The sequence below is a fragment of the Vigna unguiculata genome, chromosome 4, assembly GCF_037176805.1.
Source record: "Vigna unguiculata cultivar grain cowpea cultivar isolate G323 ecotype 2 chromosome 4, ASM3717680v1, whole genome shotgun sequence".
NCBI lineage: Eukaryota > Viridiplantae > Streptophyta > Magnoliopsida > Fabales > Fabaceae > Vigna > Vigna unguiculata.
In genome coordinates, this window is record NC_140795.1 from 45,441,263 (window position 1) to 45,463,428 (window position 22,166).

At 28.2% G+C, this 22,166-nt stretch overlaps 2 protein-coding genes across 3 annotated transcripts; one reads left to right on the forward strand and one right to left on the reverse strand.

The window, feature by feature from the left end:
* Positions 1-8,465: 8,465 nt before the first annotated feature.
* Positions 8,466-10,003, forward strand: LOC114181300 (peptidoglycan-binding LysM domain-containing protein). Of its 2 annotated transcripts, XM_085672273.1 has the most exons (2): positions 8,466-9,079; positions 9,817-10,003. In XM_085672273.1, the coding sequence occupies exons 1-2, from the start codon at positions 8,751-8,753 to the stop codon at positions 9,818-9,820; spliced, it is 333 nt and encodes a 110-aa protein (XP_085528399.1). In that variant the 5' UTR covers positions 8,466-8,750; the 3' UTR covers positions 9,821-10,003. The 2 variants fall into 2 exon arrangements, with proteins under 2 accessions (XP_085528399.1, XP_027923520.1); XM_028067719.2 differs by lacking the exon at positions 9,817-10,003 and having other exon boundaries at positions 8,473-9,272.
* Positions 10,004-18,260: 8,257 nt separating this feature from the next.
* On the reverse strand, positions 18,261-20,905 carry LOC114180891 (cation/H(+) antiporter 15-like). The gene is made up of 3 exons (XM_028067185.1): positions 20,714-20,905; positions 19,593-20,600; positions 18,261-19,496 (listed from the first exon to the last, which is right to left on the reverse strand). The coding sequence occupies exons 1-3, from the start codon at positions 20,903-20,905 to the stop codon at positions 18,261-18,263; spliced, it is 2,436 nt and encodes an 811-aa protein (XP_027922986.1).
* Between the last annotated feature and the right edge of the window lie 1,261 nt (positions 20,906-22,166).

Below are 22,166 nucleotides of genomic sequence, written 5' to 3' on the forward strand. Positions count from 1 at the left end.
GATAATATTATCTTTTCTTTACTAGAATTTTTATTATTTTATATAAATTAATTAATTAATATTGAACATAAGAAAGCATGTACAAATATGGGTACGAGTATATACTCGTTATCCGTCGGGATTGGGATGAAACAAAATTTTGATCCCCATTGGATTTGGGTATATAGATGAATTTTTTTAAGGGGATGGGTATGGGATAACAAAACCCGTCCCCGCCCCGCCTCGTTGTTATTCCTAATTGTACATGATAAAAATAAACAACAAATAAAAATATTAGAAAATTATCAAATCTGTATCATAGAAACAATTTGAGAGACTATTAAATGAAATCGCACAAAGGAAAACAAATGTATAATTAAAGGTATAATAAGAAGAAAAATACCTTAGAAATCTAAGAAAACTTTTCAAATATCAACGTAAGTTAAAAAAACAAAAATTGATTTAGCAAAACAAAAGAGCTCTTCAAAGAAACAAATAATAATAATAATAGAGCAAAGAAGATAAATTTTTTATATTACCTATTAATGAAAGGTTTATGCTATTAAACGAGGATGGAGATATGGTGGGGACGAATATTATGGCGGGTATGAAGACGGAGACGAGGCGGATATGTACTTCTCCATACCCATCCTCATACCCAATTGAAAAAGCCGGAGATTCTCCATATCCATACCCATACCCATACCCAATCAATGCGTAGATTTCCATCAAAATGAGAACGAATTCGGACAATACTCATGGGAATGAGTTTATTTATCATCCCTACAAAAGACCAACTTCATATAGCATAACCAAATGCATTTTTAAAACTCTTATTCAAAACTAATTTAACAAATACAACTCAAAATTATCAATACAACCATAATTTACTCCAACATTATCCTTAACTAGTTTAAATTCAACATTGATCATTCAAACTCAACCTATATTTCCATTTACATCGAACTTTTAAACTAATATATGAAAAACTAACTCTACTCGTCTTATCTATATTTAAGAAACTCTACCCTTTACCTGTGCATAAAATATCCATTATACTAACATCTTAATTAGGAATATTAAAAAAATCTGTACTCACGTGTATTCGCGGCTCATAACGAGTAGGAAATAGATATTGAAAATGGATACCCATGGGTAATGGATACGAGTATTTTTTATACCCGCATGTTAACGGCACGAGTACGGGTATCATGGTATCTGTACCCGTGAATATCTGCACCCGTTATACTCTAATTTAAATTAAAAATATTATTAAAACATTAACATATTGGTTTTGAATGAGTTATTTTTTATCAATTGGTTTTAAAAAAAAATCTTCATTTATTTGTAAATTGTCATTCAATACTCTTTAAATGGGTTATTTGCACTTTGTTTGAAATTTATAAATATTATGCATTATATTTTTATTTAAATTTATGATTAAAATTTGTTGTTAAATATTAAAATTTTCTTTTTGTAAATATTCGCGGGTACCTGTGGATATTCGTGTATATTAAAAAAATATGTGAGTACCCACACAACGGATATTCGAACAGATATAGGTACGAGGCGAATATTTATCCAACAGGTAGGGTACAGGCTGCCCCGTTAACATCTCTAATCTTAAGAAGAGTATAAAATTGAAAACTTTCTAAAACAATCCTTTATTAACCAAAAACTCCAATAAAATTCTTAGTCAATTTAAAGCATTCACATTATTTTCAAATATAATCTCTACATAAAAATCAAGATATTGTGACCAAGCCACATCCAAATTCAAATAATTTATCATTCTATAAAAAAAAACATAAATAATTTCTTTTATTTGTAATTCTTTGTTCTAAAGTAACTTCCAACTTAAACAAGAAAACTTTAAAGATCTAGAACAAAACATTCTAATGCAACGAAATTTTAGTATAATCTTAACTAAGTTGAGAGAATGACTTTTCTCACTAACTCCATCAACATTGATACCAAAATTTAAAGAAATAAAAATAAAAATGAACACAATAAAAAAATTAAGGTAAATAGGAATTTACCATATTGAAAAGTTGATTAATTAAGGGTTAAATATCTTGTTGGTCTCTCAAGTTTCAGTGAAATTTGGAATTAATTTCTCTTTGAAACTTTAGACCAATTTAGTTCTTCATATTTAGAAATGCGTGGATTTAGTCCTTTTAACTAAATTTTGTAAAGTTTATCTACATTTCAAACACATTTTATGTTAGTATTTGAAATGTTTACACTTTGACACATTTTCTTTTTAATATTAGCTCAAATATTATCGTAAATCGCGTTTGAAACGTCACATAAACTTAAACAAAATTTGGTTAAAATGACTAAATTCACGTATTTTTAAAGATGAAGGACTAAATTGGTCTAAAATTTCGAAGATGGACTAATTACAAATTTCACTTAATCTTGACATATTTAACACATTAATTAAAAATGATTCTTAGTTTTTCGACTAGTGCATTTAGATGATCATATTTTGAAAGAGACGAAGTTTAGAAGAATAAAATTAGAAATAAAGTAGAAAGGAAGTTTAGAGAGAAGATTTATTTTTTTTCTTTATCAAGATATGGAAGAGTGAGAGATTTTACAAAAATTAATATATATATATATATATATATATATATATATATATATATATATATATATTAATAAAAAATATTTACTTATTTATCATAATAACATGTATTAAAATTCGTTATTAAACCCTGAGTTAACATTTTATATGAACAAATAATTGACATTGTTATCATTTATGACTATTTAGCTTTTTCTAAGAGCAAACAACTGGAATAATAACGAATGGAATAAAACTATTTAATTTTGGAAAGCTTAAGAAACTACTTGCAACACTAAAAATTTAATAGAGAACAAGGTTATTCATTTTTGAAACTACAGATTCCAAAAATGCATTTTAAAAGAAAAATTGTGGTTAATTTCTTTCTTCTAAAATGGATTACCACAATAACACTCCAATCTTAATTAATGGCATGACCTTGCTTCCTACGTTAATGGTCCAACCCACCTAGACCATTTCTTGGAATGCCACATTCAGCCACCTTTTATTAATCCAACCAATATACTTCAAAACAAGCACTGCTAAAGTTGCAAAAACATTGAAGGTAGACCCCAAAAAACAACCTTCGAAACAGTGAAGTTTTTTCATTGAATGTGAATAGAAAACGACCCCTTTTTCACCGGCCATCGCTATGTGTCTAGCCTTCAATTGCATTTAAATTGTGTGCCAAATTTCTATTCATTACTTGTTCTTCTCGTGACTTTGTCAAACTTGCCCCACACTTCCACTCACTTCCCTAACCCATTTCCATTTCCAATACTCTATCAATCATTGACTTTCTCATCATCTCACTGTTTCCTCCACCCAAGTTTGGGCTTTACTTGCTTTCAGTTTATTTATTGTGCTTTGAATTTGCTTCAACATTTGTCTCCATATTTACAATCTCTAGACCACCTTCTAATTACTTTCAAACTCCAAAGTCTCATGTCGATTAATGATAAAATCAGTTTAAAATATAGGATTAAATATGTTTTTGATCTATTAAGTTTCAGTAAAATTTGGAATTGGTCCCTCTTCAAAATTTTTGACCATTTTAGTCATTCATCTTTAGAAATGTATGAATTTAGTCCTTTTAGCTAGATTTTGTTAAATTTATCTAATGTTTCAAGCGCATTTCATAATAATGTTTGAATTGTTTACATCATTTGACTCATTTTCGTTTAAATGTTAACTCAAATATTATTATAAAACGTATTTGAAACTTCAAATAAACTTAACAAGATTTGATTAAAAAGATTAAATCCACATATTTCTAAAGATGAATGACTAAATTAGTCAAAATTTTTGATGAGAGACTAATTCCAAATTTCACTGAAACTTGAGGGACCAAAAACATATTTAACCCTAAAATATATAAGTTGTTCTGGTACACCCAATAAGTCTTATATTGTTTAGTAGTCGAGGTCAAGCGTAATTTAAATATTCCTACCTCCCTCTACCTTCTGAGGAACCTTTTAAGAACAAAACCGTGATGGAACTCTACATTGCTCCAAAGTTGATAATACCTCGAAAACGCGCTGATAGCTACCAGACGAAGAAGTCAAAGTCCAAAGTGGACAATACCTCGGGAACGACCGCCGATCGTTCTTAACAATGGTTTACATAAAGTCACAATTAAAACTCACTTTAGTAAAATTTGTTTTTTGTTAATTTAAATCGATAATTACCTAAAAGGTGAAATAACCTTAATTAGAAGCTTTTTTGTCAATGGTGCCATTTGAAGTTAGGTATTTGTAGTACTATCTTTAATTAAGAGTTGCTACAGATGTTGCGTATTGTTTAATACAAAATCAAAGTAGAATAAATGAGGAGTTCAATTTAATGCATTAATAGAAGAAACTCTAAAGTTATGGTCTAGGTTTTGTGATTTTCTGGCTTCTACTTAAAGTTCATCTTCCCTATTTCCTACATGTCTTTGTTTTTGTTGGCATATTCTTTTGTTTGGATCAAGATTCTGTGTTTCTAATTTCTGTTTTTATAAAATTGAATTCTAGTGAAGGCTCCCTTGTTTGGATTAATGGGATTTTATAATATATTATTATTATTATTATTAATTTTGACCCGTTCAAATGTTCTTAAAATTTGTGTTTGATAGAATAAATGTTTAAAGATAAATAAATGAAAAGCTTTAGAGAATGTCTTTCTTCTTGACAATTACCTACCAACTCTTTTCCCCTTTGATGAATATATGCATGTTTTCTTTTATACATGAAAACCAAATTTAAAATTTGAAACATCCATAAAAACTAAAATACACGTTTAACCTTTCTTGTATTGAGTGTTGTAAGTAAGTACAATAATTATAATCCCATTTCGGCACTCAAACTAAAATACACGTTTACCTTCAATTGCATTTAAATTCTGTGCCAAGTTTTTTTATGTATATTAAACCGGTAATTTTATCTTAATAATTTGTGTAATAGAATATTTGATATCAAATTTTTGCATGAGTTTTCAAACTGAAGTTATATTTTTAATTAAAAACTTGACTAATAAAATAGAACTAATCTCATGAGTGGTTTCACTACATGAATTAGCCTCTAAATATTATGCGTTGACTATCGAGTATGAAATGGGTAGATTTTATTACTTTTTTTTACTCAATAAAAATATGGTTAACCATCAAACATAGCTTCTACTAATTTTTGACTAACATTTTTTATATAAAATTCTTCAAATTTAACTCAATCTCTTAACTTATTAATTTCTGTCACTATTTTTTTTATAAAACGACATTTAAATTCAACAATCATAATATATTATATATTTATCATATCTTTAATCGATATAAATGTTTTTATTACATTTTCTCATATCGCTAGTCATTTCAAACTGACATTATAAGTTTACTGATCTTTGGGACATAATCTGATATTATCTTATAAAATATACTTTTAAATTAAATTTCATGTAATTATCTTATAAAATATACTTTTGTAATATAAATTTGATTATATTTTTAATTGATGTGAGAGTTCTAACATATCTTTTCATGTCGATGTCAATAAAAAATTAAACATCTTGAGTGTGAGACCTCACTTAAATATGTTACGATGAGTTTTAATAATTTTAGAAAAAAATAAATTTAATTCACTTAAATAAGATTTATATTTATTTATATATTATAATTTCATGGTACTCTTAAATAATGTAAATGGTAAGAAGTGAATTTCTAAGTCTTACTCAATCCTATAAAATTGACTTAAGGTAGGTAAGGTTTGCATTTACTTATATATTATAAATTGTTTTTATGTCTAGTTGATGTGAGACTACCAATAAATCTCTTCAGGTAAAGACATATACATCTCGTGAGTGAGACTAGATATCAAAGAATAGTTCGATAACAGATGAAACAATAGATCCAACAAACAACAAATTTCACCAAGATAAGTTATAACTCATAATTCTGATACCGTATTAAGAAGTGAACTTTAAATCTAAATTAATCCTACAAAATTTGCTTATAAAATAAACTTTACACCCACTTTTATTTATTTATTTATATATATATATATATATAAATCAACCTTATCTCTAATTAAAATAAGACTTCCGATGATCAAATTTATAATACACTCTTTTATATTAAAAACTGAGTATCTCAAATATAAGAACTGAAAAATCTAATAATAATTTTTTTTTATCAGAAAAAATCTAATAATAAATGATATAATAAATCAACAAATTTTATTAAAATATCTTTATATATGATCATAAAAATAAACTTTAAAGTCTAACTTTATGAGCTTTGTTGAAAAGTGTAGAAAAATAGAAGAAAACTGAACTAAGAAACAAAGTACTTAATAAGCTTCGTTGAAAAGTAAGAAAAAAAAGTACTTATTTATCTTAGTAATTCCTTAATCTAAATCTAATTCTTCTTTGGTGGAACAACTCCTTCACCTACCGGATAACAAAGGGAGTGGAAACTCAGAATTGTCACGAGTCAAAAATCCACTTTCTTCTATCTATGCAAAGACATTCTCTCATTTTTCCTTAATTATTTCTATCTTCGCACAAAAATTCAACCAACCAACAATTACGTATCTCTTATATGCTCCACACATATATTATTGTACCCATAACAATAATAATATTATGAAACTAAACCAACCGATGAAAATCAAAGTTCCTTCGAAGTGTCTTCACATCACTAATTTGAAGACTAAGACAATTAATTATGATAACGACGAATGACCATTTGGGTTATGCTAAAGTGAAGCTCAAATCAAATGCTTAATGTCAAAAACGATGGCGTTTATGCCTTTGTTTATTCGTGAAATGTATTATGTTGCGTTTTTTCTAAAAGGTTATTTTTCTTTTATATTCACGTTTGACTACGATGTTAGTATTATCGTATTAAATTTCAAAAGAGTGGCATTTTTTTTTTATATTAAAAGGAGATATTCAACCATTATAAGAGTATTTATCTAAATAAATTAAACAGTAGAAAATTAGGAGAAGAGGTTGTATTTTGTAGTGTCGTGTCGTCATATCTCAACCGAAAGAAAGATCGTTATCGTTTAACAGAAATTATATATATATAGAAAAAACTTATTAATCAAACTAATTAACCTAATCATCGTCATCATGACGTGATAAGGGTTGTTCTCGAGTTCAATAATCCCCTTCCCCTACGTTTAGGTAACAGATTTATTTATTTTTTAAATATTAAGCTTAATATATTATCGATACACTGTCCTTTTCATAAATAAAGGATTTAGATTTTATTTTATTCATCTTAATATCTTTTTCTCTTATTTTTGTTTCTATGACTTTTATTTTTGTCATCAAAATATATCTTCTAACGGTCAACAAATCATCACTAAGTTTTACTTACAATTAGTTTGAGAATAAAAAATAAATTATTTATAAATTAGAGAAAAAGTAAGAGATATTTTTTTAAAAATTGAAACATAATTTTGAAATTTTTAAAGAAACAAAAAACATATTTTACACCTTTTCTATAAATTTAATAAAGATTATTTTTTAAGCACAGTCACTGTGAAAGGAAAAAACTTTGTTAACAAATAAAAAAGGTTAAAATATATTCTAGGCTCTTTATATATTTTTTACTAAATTCGTTTTGCAATTTATTTTCATATTTTTTTATTTTTTTATTTAACTTTGGTCAATGCTGTAAAAATAATTGTTCTAAATTTTGGATATAATATTAAACATTTTTTTTTTACTAATTCAAGACTTGAAATAGTTTTCTTAGGATTCATTTATATGAAAACTATAAATCTCTATTAATGTTATAAAAAGTTATAAAACAGGGTACAATTACTTTAAAAGTGAGTCTCACAATCAATAGCAAAATACTTCAATCATCCTCCAGTTTTTCAATTGTTTGTGAAATTCTTCATAAAATTTTATTAATGTTTTTTTATTTAAATATTAGTTGAGTTTCATAATTTTCATACAAGTGAATCTAATAGCTAGAACAAATTCGTAAAGGATCATTGTAGTTTGTAAAGTGAGTTTCAAATAAAGGGTCACTCTATCATTATCCTTTGAATTAAAAGTAAGTCAAACTTGTGTCATTGAAACAAAAAAGGATCATTATAGTTTGTAAAAGAAAAAAAAAATGACCCAATTCGTAAAATTACCAAAATAAATATATTAAAGAATATAAAAGATATAAATACAGTTTAGTCAATTCAAAATTAAAAGCTAATTCAGATTTGACTTTCAATATTATATATATATTTTAAAAAAAGCCAGACAAATTGATTATGTGGAACCCCCAGTCAAATATTGATATTTAGTAGTATTTAATAAATGACATTAATTAAGCCTATAAGTTTGCCAATAAAAATTAGGTGCAATTATACACAATATACATGAAAGCTTAAATTACAAAAAGAAAATAATAACATAAATACCCAAGAATAATTTCGTTTTGACAGCTTCTTCGTTCTTTCTGCCTCGGTCGTTGAATCCAAACTTCCCCCAACAAAATACACCAAACTTTACTTAAAACCCTTCCTTCTCCCTCTTCTTTCACATCCTCTCTGTCCCACACAACAATAAATACTCCATAGTTTCTATACACTACGAAAAATCCACACATTCGAAAATCACTCTCTCTCTATATATACTCCAACTTAGTTTTCTTCCAACAACACATCTTCTTCTCAATTCTCATTCCATAGCTACATACACACACACACACACGTTCATGGCTTCCTCAACAAAGAACCTAGCAGATTCAGCGTCATGGTGTTGTGCCTTGGCGCTTTTGTGTCTGATTCTACTGGGGTCTATAAGGGAGAGCCGTGTGCCGGAGGAGGAGGAGGAGGGCGCGGCGGTGAAAGGGCGGAGCAACCTCTTTGAACGGCCGTGTGATGAGATATATGTGGTGGGAGAAGGAGAGACCCTACACACCATTAGTGACAAGTGTGGTGACCCTTTTATTGTTGAAAGCAACCCTCATATTCATGACCCTGATGATGTTTTCCCTGGCCTTGTCATCAAAATCACCCCCACTAATAACAAATTGCTCAAGAGGTAGATATAGTTTTCTTGTGTATTTCATCATGTATATTGTATAGTATATCATACAGGAGGGAAATATATATATACATGAAGCTTTTTTTTTTTTTTTTACAATTTTATAGAAGTTGAAAGCAACAGTGATAAGCACTTTCTGTTTGGTTTTCTGAACAAAACAATATAGTCATGATCGTCATCTTTTCTCGTTCTTCGGTTCTTTCTTTGTTGATGTTTGTTTGGTTTCTTTCTCGATGAATAATAGAGAGTGTTTTTTCGGTTATACTAGGTAAGGTTTATCTCTCTTTCGTCTGCTATTAAAGTTGTTTTAATATGTTGTCAGCATAAGAAAACTAATTAAATTAGGTTTTTTTTTTTGCTTGCCACGACATATGAGTGTGGTATTATTTATTATATAAATTATTTTGTCTGGTGATGCGTAGTTGTAACTATTGCAACTGCTTCATCATCATTTATGTTATTCTAAAAGTGGGCGGTTATAAGTTGAACTGGGAAGATAGCTATTGTGTGAGGACTAAGGGACAAAGTACAATAGTTTCTTCTCCTATTACGCAATCTTAATCCATGTTTATCACTATTTTAACACCTTAATTAACGTACGTTTAATAATTAACTAGTTTTAGTTAATTTGGGAAGATGAAAAAAAAAGGCTTATTCGTGCATGATAATATTTTCTGTTGGAAATATGTGCTTAATAATTAAGTATTCGGAATGTTTGATTGTTTTAAAAAAAGGTAAAAATAAAGGTTTTGGAGAGAAGTGAAGAAAGAGGAGAAGAAAAAGGAAGATTGAAGAAGGTAGAGGCGGCAATGAGAAGAAACTTGAGTTTGATTGTTTGTTTGAATGACCATAATGTTGATAGGTGTGACTTTCTGGTTGGAGCTCGTGTACTACAATAAAATAAAGAAAGATTAAATAAAGAATTACAGAGGCATTCGGTGAAAAATACTACTAGACATTTAGAATATGTTTAATTATGTTTTTATTTTTTTTAAAATTTAATATGAATTTAATATTTATATCTCAAGTTTAAAAGGAACTCATTAGTCTTTCAAATTTGAAAAAGTTTCGTCTTTCAAATTTACGATTTAATGAGTGAAAATAATATTTAAATTTAATTTGTAAGAGTTAAAAATAATATTTTTAAATTTGAAAAATTAAAACGTGTTTTTGAAATAGTGATTTGCTTCTTTTATTTTTTGTTTGATTAGTAATTTTACCGATATATTTGTTGCTTTTATACCGTTTCAATCGATTCAATTTAGTTATTTCCGTTTATTTTGTATAAGTGATGTTAACAGAGTCTTTGTAGATTTCACATGTTAGTTTGTAGATTTTTGTTTTATTTTTAATTTTTTGTTGATGTTTTCTTTTTGGTTAAATATATTTTTGTCATTCAGTAAAAATTGGAATTAGTCTTCATTTAAAATTTGAACCAATTTAGTTACTTATATTTAGAAACGTGTGAATTTAGTCCTTTAAACCAATTTTTTTTAAGTTTATTTGACATTTCAAATGCGTTTTTCAACCAACATTTGAAGCGAACACGTGTCAAACGGTGTAAACAAACTAAAATATTATAATAAAATGTGTTTGGAACATCAAATAGACTTAATAAAATTTGATTAAAAGGACAAATTCGTACATTTACAAGATTGAGGGACCAAATTGGTTCAAAGTTTCCAAGAAGGACCAATTCTAATTTTCATTCAAAGTTGAATGACCAAAAACATATTTAATCTTTTTTTTTGTTATGTGTTAGGGCCTGTGTCATGCCATGTGGCAGTGTCAACGTCATCAATCATTGTCAGCATCACATGGTAGTATCTTGTTTTTAATTCGGTCCCTATATTTACTTCTTAACTCAATTAAGTTCTATGTTCTTAAAAAATAGAACAATGTTGTCTTCGATATATGGTTGAACTTAGTTTACTTACAAATAAAAATTAATAAATAAATTAAAAACTTGTTATATTTTATGAAAAAAATGTAAAAAATATTATTTTATAAAATTGATTTAAGTAGAGAAATCAAATTAAAAGATATAAAATATACTAATAATTAGCTAATAAAAAAATACATTTTATTTTTCAATTATTATAATTTAAAATTACAATACGAACTTTACATTTACATTTTTCAATATTTTATTTTTTGTTTATCTCTAAATGGTGAGTTGGTTTTGTCACTCTATATTCAACTTGATTATCCGACAAGATGGATAAGGAACACTTTGATCAAAGTTTAAAAAAAGTTTAAAATATTTTTTTTTTTAATTTAAATTAACAAATAAAATTAATTTTAGTATTTAGGTGGAGTGATTTAATGTATAAATTCTAAAAAACATTTTAGTATGTATATAAAGTTATAATTAGGCTTAAGTGCATAATGGGTCCCATTTTGAATAGCGACAACATTGTCCAATTAAAAAATAAATATAGGCACTGAATTTAATAATTGAATACAAGACACTGACACTTGCACTAATACTGTCACATGGCTTAACACTAACCTTCAGGCAGAAAAAAAAAAAACTTAAAAAGTAAACAAATTATTTTAAAATATTACTAACTAACACATGACATTTATAAAGACGATGTTAACGTTGTTTATTCGAATCTAATTAGAGATGACAAGGGATCGAGTCGGGCACATATAATGTCTATCCACTATCCGAATCACAAAAAAAAAAAATTCATCTGATACCTCCTCATTTACTTCCCAGGTACTCGTTAAGAAAATATCCAAAATTTTTTTTAAAACTCGTGAGTACCGGTGGATAACCACATACTCGCAAATATTTAAAAAGAATATAAATTTTATTAATTTTTTAAATCAAATTTAAATAAAATTAAAATAATTTGTAAAATACAATATATATTAAATTAAATATAAATTAAATTTTAATTATAATTAATGTAATAAAATATAATTTTAATTTTAATTTTATTATTAAATTTAACTTAATAAAATATAAATTAAATTTTAATTTTAATTTTTATAGGGAATGGATATATGTGGATACGAGTAGTAAGATATCCGCACCCGATTCATTTATATATGGGTATTAAAATATCAACTACTCTCTATCTACTATCCGTCGCAGATTTTATCCGTGGATATCCGTGAGCACAAATATTTTTGTCATCTCTAAATCTAACAGAAATGACTAAATTGAATCGATTTGATACAAAATGAGACTTAATTGAACAAAGAAAAAAGAAACCAAATTGAATAAAAAAAATAAATATATATAGCAACTAAATTACTAATTGAGTCTTATTTTTTTGGTTTAATTACTCGGATGATACCCACTTTAGTACAAGTGTATCAATCTAATACCCGCATTTAAAAAATGTCAATTGCATCCCAACTTTTTAAAAAATACTTCAATTAGGTTCCTTTAAGATGGAGTTGACTAACGTCGTTAGTCAATTTGAAGCATTTTTTTTCAAATGTTAGGATGCAATTGATACTTTTTTAAAAGCGAGTACCAGATTGACACACCTGTACCAAAGTGGATATCATCCAAGTAATTAAATCTATTTTTTTTATAAATATTCATGTCATGGAAAATAATAGATATACTTTGAGGTGTCACCTAAGCTCAAATATTACAATACATAATGATACCTAGCATGAACTTTATATAAAAAATCATTCTTCTTACAAAAAAAAATAAACATTTATTGTGGTTTCTTAAACTTCTTTTAAAATACCACTAACAACAAATAAGATGGTGTGGAGGCTATTTTGACAAACATGTAAGAACATGTTTAATGAAAGGATAATATTTTATATTTAAATACGTTTTGGTCTCCATTTTCGTAAGAGAATTTTGAATTGGTCTCTCAATTTTTTTTTCTCAATTAAGTTTTGATTTTTGAAAAAATGATGTAATTTTGTTCTTTTTGTCAATACTATACAAACAATATTGTTAGTTTGTGTTTTTTTTTGTCTTATTTTATTTTTTAATAAATTTTTTTGTCGCATGTCAAGTCAGTGTCGTATCACGTGGCAGTGGAACTGTCACATGACAATGACAATGTCACCTGTCAAGTTCAGTGTCACGTATTATTGTCTTATATTCGATCTGGTTTTTGTATTTGTTATCTTCATTCATTTTAGTCACTGTATTTACTATTTTGATTCATAACAAATTTATAACAAATTTGTTATGAATTTGTTCACGGATTTATAACAAATTTTTAAAAAAGATTAATTACTCAGAAAATTCGCTAATATATTTCATTACGAACTGGTCAAAATCCAAAGACGAAAGACGAAAGCTTTGGTGTCAATTTTACCAACGAATTATTAAAACATCCCATTTTCGACAAATTCATTATTGGTGAAAGTCAATGATAAAAATGCTAAATTTTTGACATTAAAAATCTAATTTACCGACCCACTACTAACAAAAAATATCCATCGGTAATAAAAATTTTAAAATTTATTTTATCGGTAGATTCTTTTTTATAAATAAACTTTTATCAGTAATTAACTACGAATTTTGAACATATTATGTTACTTACAAAATTTTCTTCCTATGAAGGTTTTTTTAGATAGATATTTTCAAAAAAAGTACTTTGTCTTAAAAAGATATGTATACAGAACTTCGCCTTGCCGATGATATAAATTTAAGTTTATCTGAAATCATAATCATATGTATAAGATAGATATGTGCATTATTGTAGAGATGTGTCTCAAATCATTAAGATAAGATCTGAATAAGACTTGAAATGAAGAGTTTTACACGTGTAGAGAAGCATAGTTTGGTGAAGTAGAAGAGAAAGTGTTAACGTGGTTGTACCCTAACATACTAACACACACATATATTAATATGTATACTACAAACTAAAGTATAGCGTCATGCAATCATATGATTAAGGAGAAGAAAAACAAAAAATGATTAAGGAGTTGTTGTGTTTGTATTGGCTGGAATTAATGGTATGGAACAATCATTTAACTAGGTTCATCACAACTAGTGAAGTCTGTATCTGAATGAGACATTGTTAATTGTGTTTTGTTCTAATATGGAATTTTCTGTTTAAACTATTTTCTTAAAACGTGTTTTTGACCTAATGAACATCATTTGGATATTAACCTTTTGCAAAAGCTCATTTTAAGAATGTATCAAAAAAATGTTTTTTTTTTTAACCTTTATCCTCCCCACAGTGAATAAGAAGCTTGAGCTTCCATTTTTCTTTTCATAATTCAATGAATCTCGCAATATATAATTGGTTTGACTTCATGAATGTTCAATCAGTTTCACAAGATTTTCAGAATAATATCTCAATCAATGATAATATATTTTAATTGAAAAATAAATTATATATATATATATATATATATATATATATATATATATATATATATTGTTATTATTTCTTTGTCTACATGTATTATAATTGAATAACTAAAAGAAAGCATCCTTAAGGATTTGTTTCAAGTGAGATTTTCGAGGAAATGGGAGGGGAGATTTTTTTTTTAATAATTCATTAAAATTGAGAGTGCTATATAATAAACTAAATATGGATAATGATAAGAAGTTTAGAAGTGGTTTTTATAAGGAACTATATATAGGCTATATTTTCACCCCATATATTCGTTAGTATTTATATGTAATTTAATTATTTTTAAGTACATAACTATTTCTACTAAATCTAAAAATAAATTTAGTCCAAAACTCAACTCAATGTGTATATGTCTTTTATTGAAAGTGTATTGGATATTTCTAGACACAAATACAATTATTTTTCATTTTATAACTTAGGATTCACGGAGGAGTGGTACTATTATCAGGTTTATTGTTCCACATGAACTCCAAACCCAATATCTAAATTCAAATATTATTAACATCTTATACTTGTCTAAATATTGAAATTCACATTATTTTGAACTAACCAATAACTATCTATGATTATATAAGATTTAGGTTAAATACGTCCCTAGATTTTTATTAGTCTCAATTGGATCCATATTGTTGAAGTTGTATAACAATTAGGTCATTTTCGTTAATATAACACTAACATCGTTAAGTATGTTAAGTATATATCATGTGTCAACTCCTCCTTTTTTTAATTATTTTTTAATTTTTTAATTTTTAAAATTTTTAACTTTTAATTTTTTATTTATAAATTATTTGTGTCACGTATCACGTTAGTATCATGCCATGTGTCAATTAAGTATGGTGTACATGTATAATATTAACACATTTTTATTTATAAATTAATGTAGAAGAAGATGGTGAAGGTTTAGAAAAGAATAGAAGGGAACATGTGAAAACAAACTGAAGGAAAGAAAAAAAATGTAAAGATGAAAAAACCTCCGCAAAACCTTTGGGAAATCTGACTATTATTATCATTTTAAAGAACCCATCAAATCATTTTAAATCAAGTTAATTTGTGAAGGTTTTTATACCATCCACAAAATAATTTCAATACTGATTTGACACGTGACACGTGACAAAAGTAATTTTTTTTTAAAAAAATAAAAAAATGAAAAGCTGACACATAACACATATTTAACACTAATGAAATGACCTAATTATTACACATTTTAAACAATATGGACCCAATTGAGATTAATAAAAATATGGAGACCTATTTAAAATTTTGGTCAAAAAATAAGACCAAAAAAGTATTTTAACCTAAGATTTTTAAAAAATTATTTCATAGTTATTATGTATTCTAATTAAACTAAGTTTATCTTACTTTATGAATTTATTCTAAAATGATTAAATTACAAAATAAAGAAAATTCTCTTTTTTCTTTCTTCTTAAAATCCACTTCCAGCTAGAAGATCTTTTATATTCTTCTTTAATCAAATTCTTTTTTTTTTTAAAGTCTAATTCTATTTATACTAATGACATGTTGGTTTTGCTATCAATAGCATAAATTTGTAAATAAATTTTAAACCAATAACATTTAATATATATATATATATATATATATATATAAACATTACACTTATCATGCTTTAATTGATCATATTTTATAAGTAAACAACTTATTTTAGCTTATAATTACAGAATGAAGCACTAAAAAGAAAAAAAATAAGAAATTGATAAATTTTTAATGATTTTGCAGCAATTTCTCAAAGAATTAAAAATAATACAATTAAGCCCCAAAATTCACGATTGAGCTCCAGTAAGGCGGTTAAGGAAAAATCCAAAATATGACTTTTGGAGTTGAGCCACGACAAAATGGTGCTCAACACTTAAGGCGATGCATGACTGAGCCACGAAAGAATTGGCTCAGCATTTAAGGCGATGCATGGTTGAGTCACAAAAGAATGTGCTCAACACTTAAGGCGGTGCATGGCTGAGCGTCAAAAGTTGGGTTGAGCACCGTCCAAAAATTTCTATAAATAAAGACCTTGGGTCATCATTCTAAGCATTGAGAGGTTCCACAATGTAGCAATAGGGTAGAATAGGGTCTGTGAGGCACGAGAGAGGTGCTCTTAGTGTAGATCTTATGTGTTGATGTTGCTTGAATTGCATTGTAATATTCTATGAGTAGCTGAACTCCCTCGTGTCCAGGTTTGATGTAATCAATTCTGATTCTATTCACTTCTACTTCTTGTGTATTTATCTTTGTTTTCATTCAATTGTTTGTGGTTTGATTTATGCTTAATGATGACTTGATCACTCATTTATTTAACTGGTTTGGATTTTGAGTTGAGAAATTAGTCTCAAACTGTGGTCCAATCAAATCATCATACATGTATTGAATGCTTCATGGAATACCAAAGTGGATGCTGGAGGAGAGAGTCTTTCACATTAAAGCAAAGACTCATTCTACCAAGAGTTGAGAGATCACACTAGGGTTTGGAGTCCTTAGGTTCTACTGTATCAGAGATGAACCTAGATCTACATAGAAAGACTACTCCCAAGATACTGAATGATTTGCAAAGTAAGTAAACAAGATGGTAGTTGTGTGGTAGAAGAAGGTGAGATGAAATCAATTCACAACCCCTACTCCACTTAATCTATTAGAGCTGTCAAAATGGATTGGAAACCGCGAGCCAACCCGGCTCACCACAGATTCGGGCCGGGTTGGGTTAAAATTTTTTTACAAATTTCAATACGAGTTGATTTTTGACCCGGCTCATCCGAGTTGAACCCGTGGTGAGCCGGGTTGGCTCACCAACCCGCAAATAAAAGGGTCACACAAGTGTTTTTATTTATTTTTATTAAGTTGGACTTTACATTTGGGTCATGTTAGGTTGTTTTTTTATCCAACACATAAATAATTTGTATTTTTTTTTATTTTGGTTTGTATTTGGATTGTATTAAAATTTATTTAGATTTTAATTAGAATTACAATTTATTTTTGACTAAAAAAATAAATAAATAAATAATATTTTTTTTAATTAAGTTAACTCGTGAGCCAACCCGTTTAACCTGCCAACCCGTGGTGGGCCGGGCCAGGTTTTGTTTTTTTGGCTCGCTAAAATGTGAGTCGGGTTTGGTTGGCTCACTAAATCATAAATCCGTGGTGGGTCGAGCCGAGTCGGGCCGGGTTACCCGTTTTTACAGCTCTACAATCTATCTAATAACTGCTATCTAATTTTACTTGCACTTTTTATCACAAACCAAAAACACAAATATCAAACTACCAATATACTTGTTGAATCCTTGTGGATACGACACTTATTGATACTACTACATACTAGTACACTTGCTGGGAAATGGTTGTTGTGAAACAGTCATCAAAAACATATGATTAAAACACATTATTGGTATGTAACAGCATAATACATCATTGACAACATAAATTTCAGCTATACATATCTATTTATGGTATCATTATATCGTTAGTTGAGCAAATGATGTCCTCGATAGTAGAAGAATATTAAAAGGATATTATCTCGTTAGTTTATCGTTATTATTATTATTATTATTACTTTTTGCATGTTAGTTTATTAGTTTAATTGAAGAATATAAAATGATACAAAAAAAATTAATATTAAACACAAAAAGAAATTATATGATATTGAACAAATAATGACATTTGTTAAGAAGTGGATTTTAAGTCTAATTCAGTCTAACAAAACTGGTTTATCAAGTAAGGTTTGCAACCACTAGATACTGTAAATTGATATACATCAAGCCGAGAAAACATTTTCTTGTAAATCATTGTGCTTCATTGCAAACTCCATGTTTATTTTGTCTTCAGACAACAGATTCAAACGTGCCTTTGTTAGTGGCCTTCTGGTTAAGATTATATCCAAAAACCATTCCTCCATATCCATATTGTTGAACAACTAGCACAGACGAACGTGAACCAAAATTGTTTGACACCAAAATGTCTCCTATAACTCCAAGTTCTAAGCATTCACACCACTCTAGCAAATTTGAGAAGACCTTAGAGTTCCTACAATTCCCTTGTCCAACTATGTAAATATCACAACCAATTTTTTCTATCTCATTGAGGACTGTAGTAATATCTTCACCACTATGAACATCAATCTCTGAGTAGGATATTGAATCGTTATTGTTAACTGCAGTAAGTCTAAATGTGCTTACATACTCTTCATCTAACTCTTTTTGTTTGTCTGTATCTATTACTGCAGATAATATCCCCTGTGCTTCATCGGGAACTGAAGCATCTACTTTTGCCGCTTCGCCTAATAAAAGAATTCGAACCACTGAGAGTTGTGTTCCTGGACGTCCTGCCATCCTCCATGCAATGGCTAAGGCTTCACGATCATCAGGGCCCCCAACAAAGACCACACGAATATGAAGGTTCATTTTGGAAACTAACCCAAAATCACGATCAACAAATATTCCCACGGAGCAGGGTGCACCTTGCATTACATTTTGGTTTATATCTTTGTGTACAACATTGGTTACTTCTAGAGTACCTTCTAAAGTTAGTTGTTTGTGAAATGGAAGAAGAATTAAGCTTGTGTGTTTCTCATCCGCTGAGTGGTATATGTCCTCATGAATAATTTTATATGCTGACACCACATTTAATGTTTCAACTCTAATAGCATCATATGCCTCTCCAAGTGCATCAAATGTGTTATGAATGCTTTCTAACTCTTCTTGTGACCTGGTTAGGTTTTGTTCTCCAAGTTGGCTCCTAGGCTTTCCTATATGTGCAACAACTAGGGCAGCAACACGTCCAGTAAGTTCGACAAGGTACAAGGCAAAAACATGCACAGGGGAAACTCTCATGGCATTAAAACATTCAATTATGTTAACCATGCTTGCAGCTTGCCGAGTATTGTGAACACATGCTATAAATCGGAGCTCTACATCAACTCTTAGTTTTTGTATGGTCTTTAGCTTGTTTTGTTCAAATCTTTGTCTTGGTTTGTAGACAACATTGATGACCGGAGACACAATTATGGTCATCAAAAGAACTGCAGAAGTTATAACGGCATAGGTAGGCACAAAAAATATCTGTAATAACAAATCACAATAACTTATGGATTAAACTACAATTGTATATCTTAAAAACTAAAGTAATTGAATACAACGTTTTAAATAGATCAATACCTTGCTATCCCAAGCAATGTTCAACATTATTAATGCCATGACCCCTTTATTATTCAAAATCAAACCCAAGGTTAAACCATCTCGAATACGCATACCAAAGAAACATGTGACAAATAAAGTGCTTAAAATCTTTAAGGCACATAACAAGAGTATAATCACAATTGTAAAGGGCCAACTTTCTTGGGAAAAAATTGCGGTCAACATAAGTCTCATCCCAGTTCCAGTAAAGAAGAGGGGTACTAAAAAGCCGCCAACAAAATCATCTGAAATTGACATGACCATTTCAGCAAATTTCCCATGAGGTAAAATTAATCCAAAAACAAAAGCCCCAACAATGGCATGTGCACCAAGAAAATCTGAAATACATGAACAAGCTAAAACTCCCATGATTATAAAGAGCAATTGGTTATCATTCCATTCATCTTTATCTGCCTTGCGATCAATAAACCATTGAATGAGTGGACGTACCACAAAGATGCAGACAACAACAAATATTATCGTGCATAACACAGTGTAGATAGCTCCTTTACCATTAATTGAAAATGGAATAAATAAAGTGAAAAGAATCCAACCATAGGTGTCACTAATCATGGCTGTTGTTAAAGCTGTTTTGCCAAGACCAGTATAAAGGAGTTTAAGCTCAGAAAGTGTGTGTGCTACCACTGGAAAACCTGTAACAGTGAGAATTAAAGTCCAAAGTATATAAGCATTATATGTACTTTCCTCAAGGGGAAACATCATAATATGTCCATAAACTTTTCGAAATAATGCATATAAGCATGGTGCAACGAGTACGGGAAAGACGATCCCAGCAATTGCGATGCTTGCAGCTTTCTTTTTAACGTTTAGAATGGTATTTAAGTCCATCTCCAATCCACTTAGGAATGCATAATAAATGAGACCAATGTGAGAAAGGACCTCGACATTAACGACTCCATTTACCGGAAAAATGAACTCAAAAATTTCTGTGAATCTTCCTAGTAATGGCTGTGTCAGTAGGAAACCAACCTACGTAATTATAATTTAGAATTTCCACACATTACATTGTTAGAATGCCACATATGGGAAATTTTTTAGATAATTTTCATAAACAAAAACAACTTCGAGATTTATTTACTTACCGAGATTTGTGAAATGAGATGAGTTTGATGCAGAGGTTTGTAGATTATGGAAAACAGACAAGATAATACAGCAACAAAAGCAATTTGAATGGCCAAAATAGGGAGCTCTGTTTTCAAGACTTTATCGGTTTTCCAAAATTGATTAGGATTAACTTTAAATATGTTGTAACATGCTGGTATTGTGTCCGTCATTGTTCCTTCGATTTTGTATTGTATTTGGTACACTTACTCTCAATGTTTCTTCTACTATGGTTCTTTCAACCTTTATATCTTTTTTCTTTTACTCAGAAAACCTAAGATTAAAACGCATTACCGGTATGTAACAACTTAAAACATCATCGACAACATAAATTTCACCTATACATATCTATTAATGGTGTCACTTATCGTATCTTATCTTATGGTTAATGTCATTTTTTGTTGGGCATAACAAATGGTCAAGATGTTATACAGTTACGTAACTGCATTATTATTTTATACAACCACTTTATTAATGACTTAAAAAATATTTAAATTTCAAATATCTCAATTTAATATTTTGTTATTAAAAATCACTTATCATTGTTTATAGAAAATGTGTTATCATTTTAATTTCTAATTGATAGCTTATATGGTTAATATTTTGTTATTAAAAATCACTTATCATTGTTTATAGAAAATGAATTATCATTTTAATTTCCTATTAATAACTTATGTGGTTATTTATCTTACTTAATATAAAAGAACATAAAAGAATTAGTTTTTTGTGGGCTAGAAAAAAATCAAGTAAATCATTTTAAAAACAAACATACAATCTCTCATCTATACAAAGATAACAACATATATTTTTCATGTCGAAAAATAAAACTCAAATATACAAACTTATTGTCATGAAAATGTTTCACATAGAACTAACAATGTCGCTATTTTAATTCAACTATTACCTTAGACTTGCCCCGTCTCATGTAATGATTAGAATATTTTAAAATATGATATTTTCACTTAGTTAAATCTATGATCAAATATCAACATTAAATTTGAATATAATGTATTGATTTTAACTATTTTTCAAACACACATACTAAATACATTATATTTTAAAAAGAGTATAAATATGAGAATAAATAAAATATTATGATTAAATTTGAAATGTATGTACAGAATCAATGTACAATGAATTCTTACCCTACCATTTGTTAATCGAGAAAAATGAAATATAATAAAAGTGTGCTTGGGAAGGTGTTGAAAAAATAATTTTAAAAGAATTAGATGCAGAAACTGATAATATTAGCTTCTCTTAATATGTGAATTTTTTGTTTCAAAATCAATTTTAAAACCAAACAAAACATGATTTTACGTTTGAAAAAATAATTACATAGTCCGATTGACATGAAACCAAATACAGTGTAAACCTATGAATGTACATACTTTCATTTAATGTAAACCCTACTTCGGTGCTCATATACGTAATATC

Coding starts and splice junctions, on each gene's coding strand:
- LOC114181300 (XM_085672273.1), top strand. CDS start 8,751: ATGGCTTCCTCAACAAAGAACCTAGCAGATTCAGCGTCATGGTGTTGT.
- LOC114180891 (XM_028067185.1), bottom strand. CDS start 20,905: ATGACGGACACAATACCAGCATGTTACAACATATTTAAAGTTAATCCT. Junction 20,601..20,713: donor ATCTCATTTCACAAATCTCG/GTAAGTAAATAA, acceptor ATAATTACGTAG/GTTGGTTTCCTACTGACACA. Junction 19,497..19,592: donor ACATTGCTTGGGATAGCAAG/GTATTGATCTAT, acceptor TTGTTATTACAG/ATATTTTTTGTGCCTACCTA.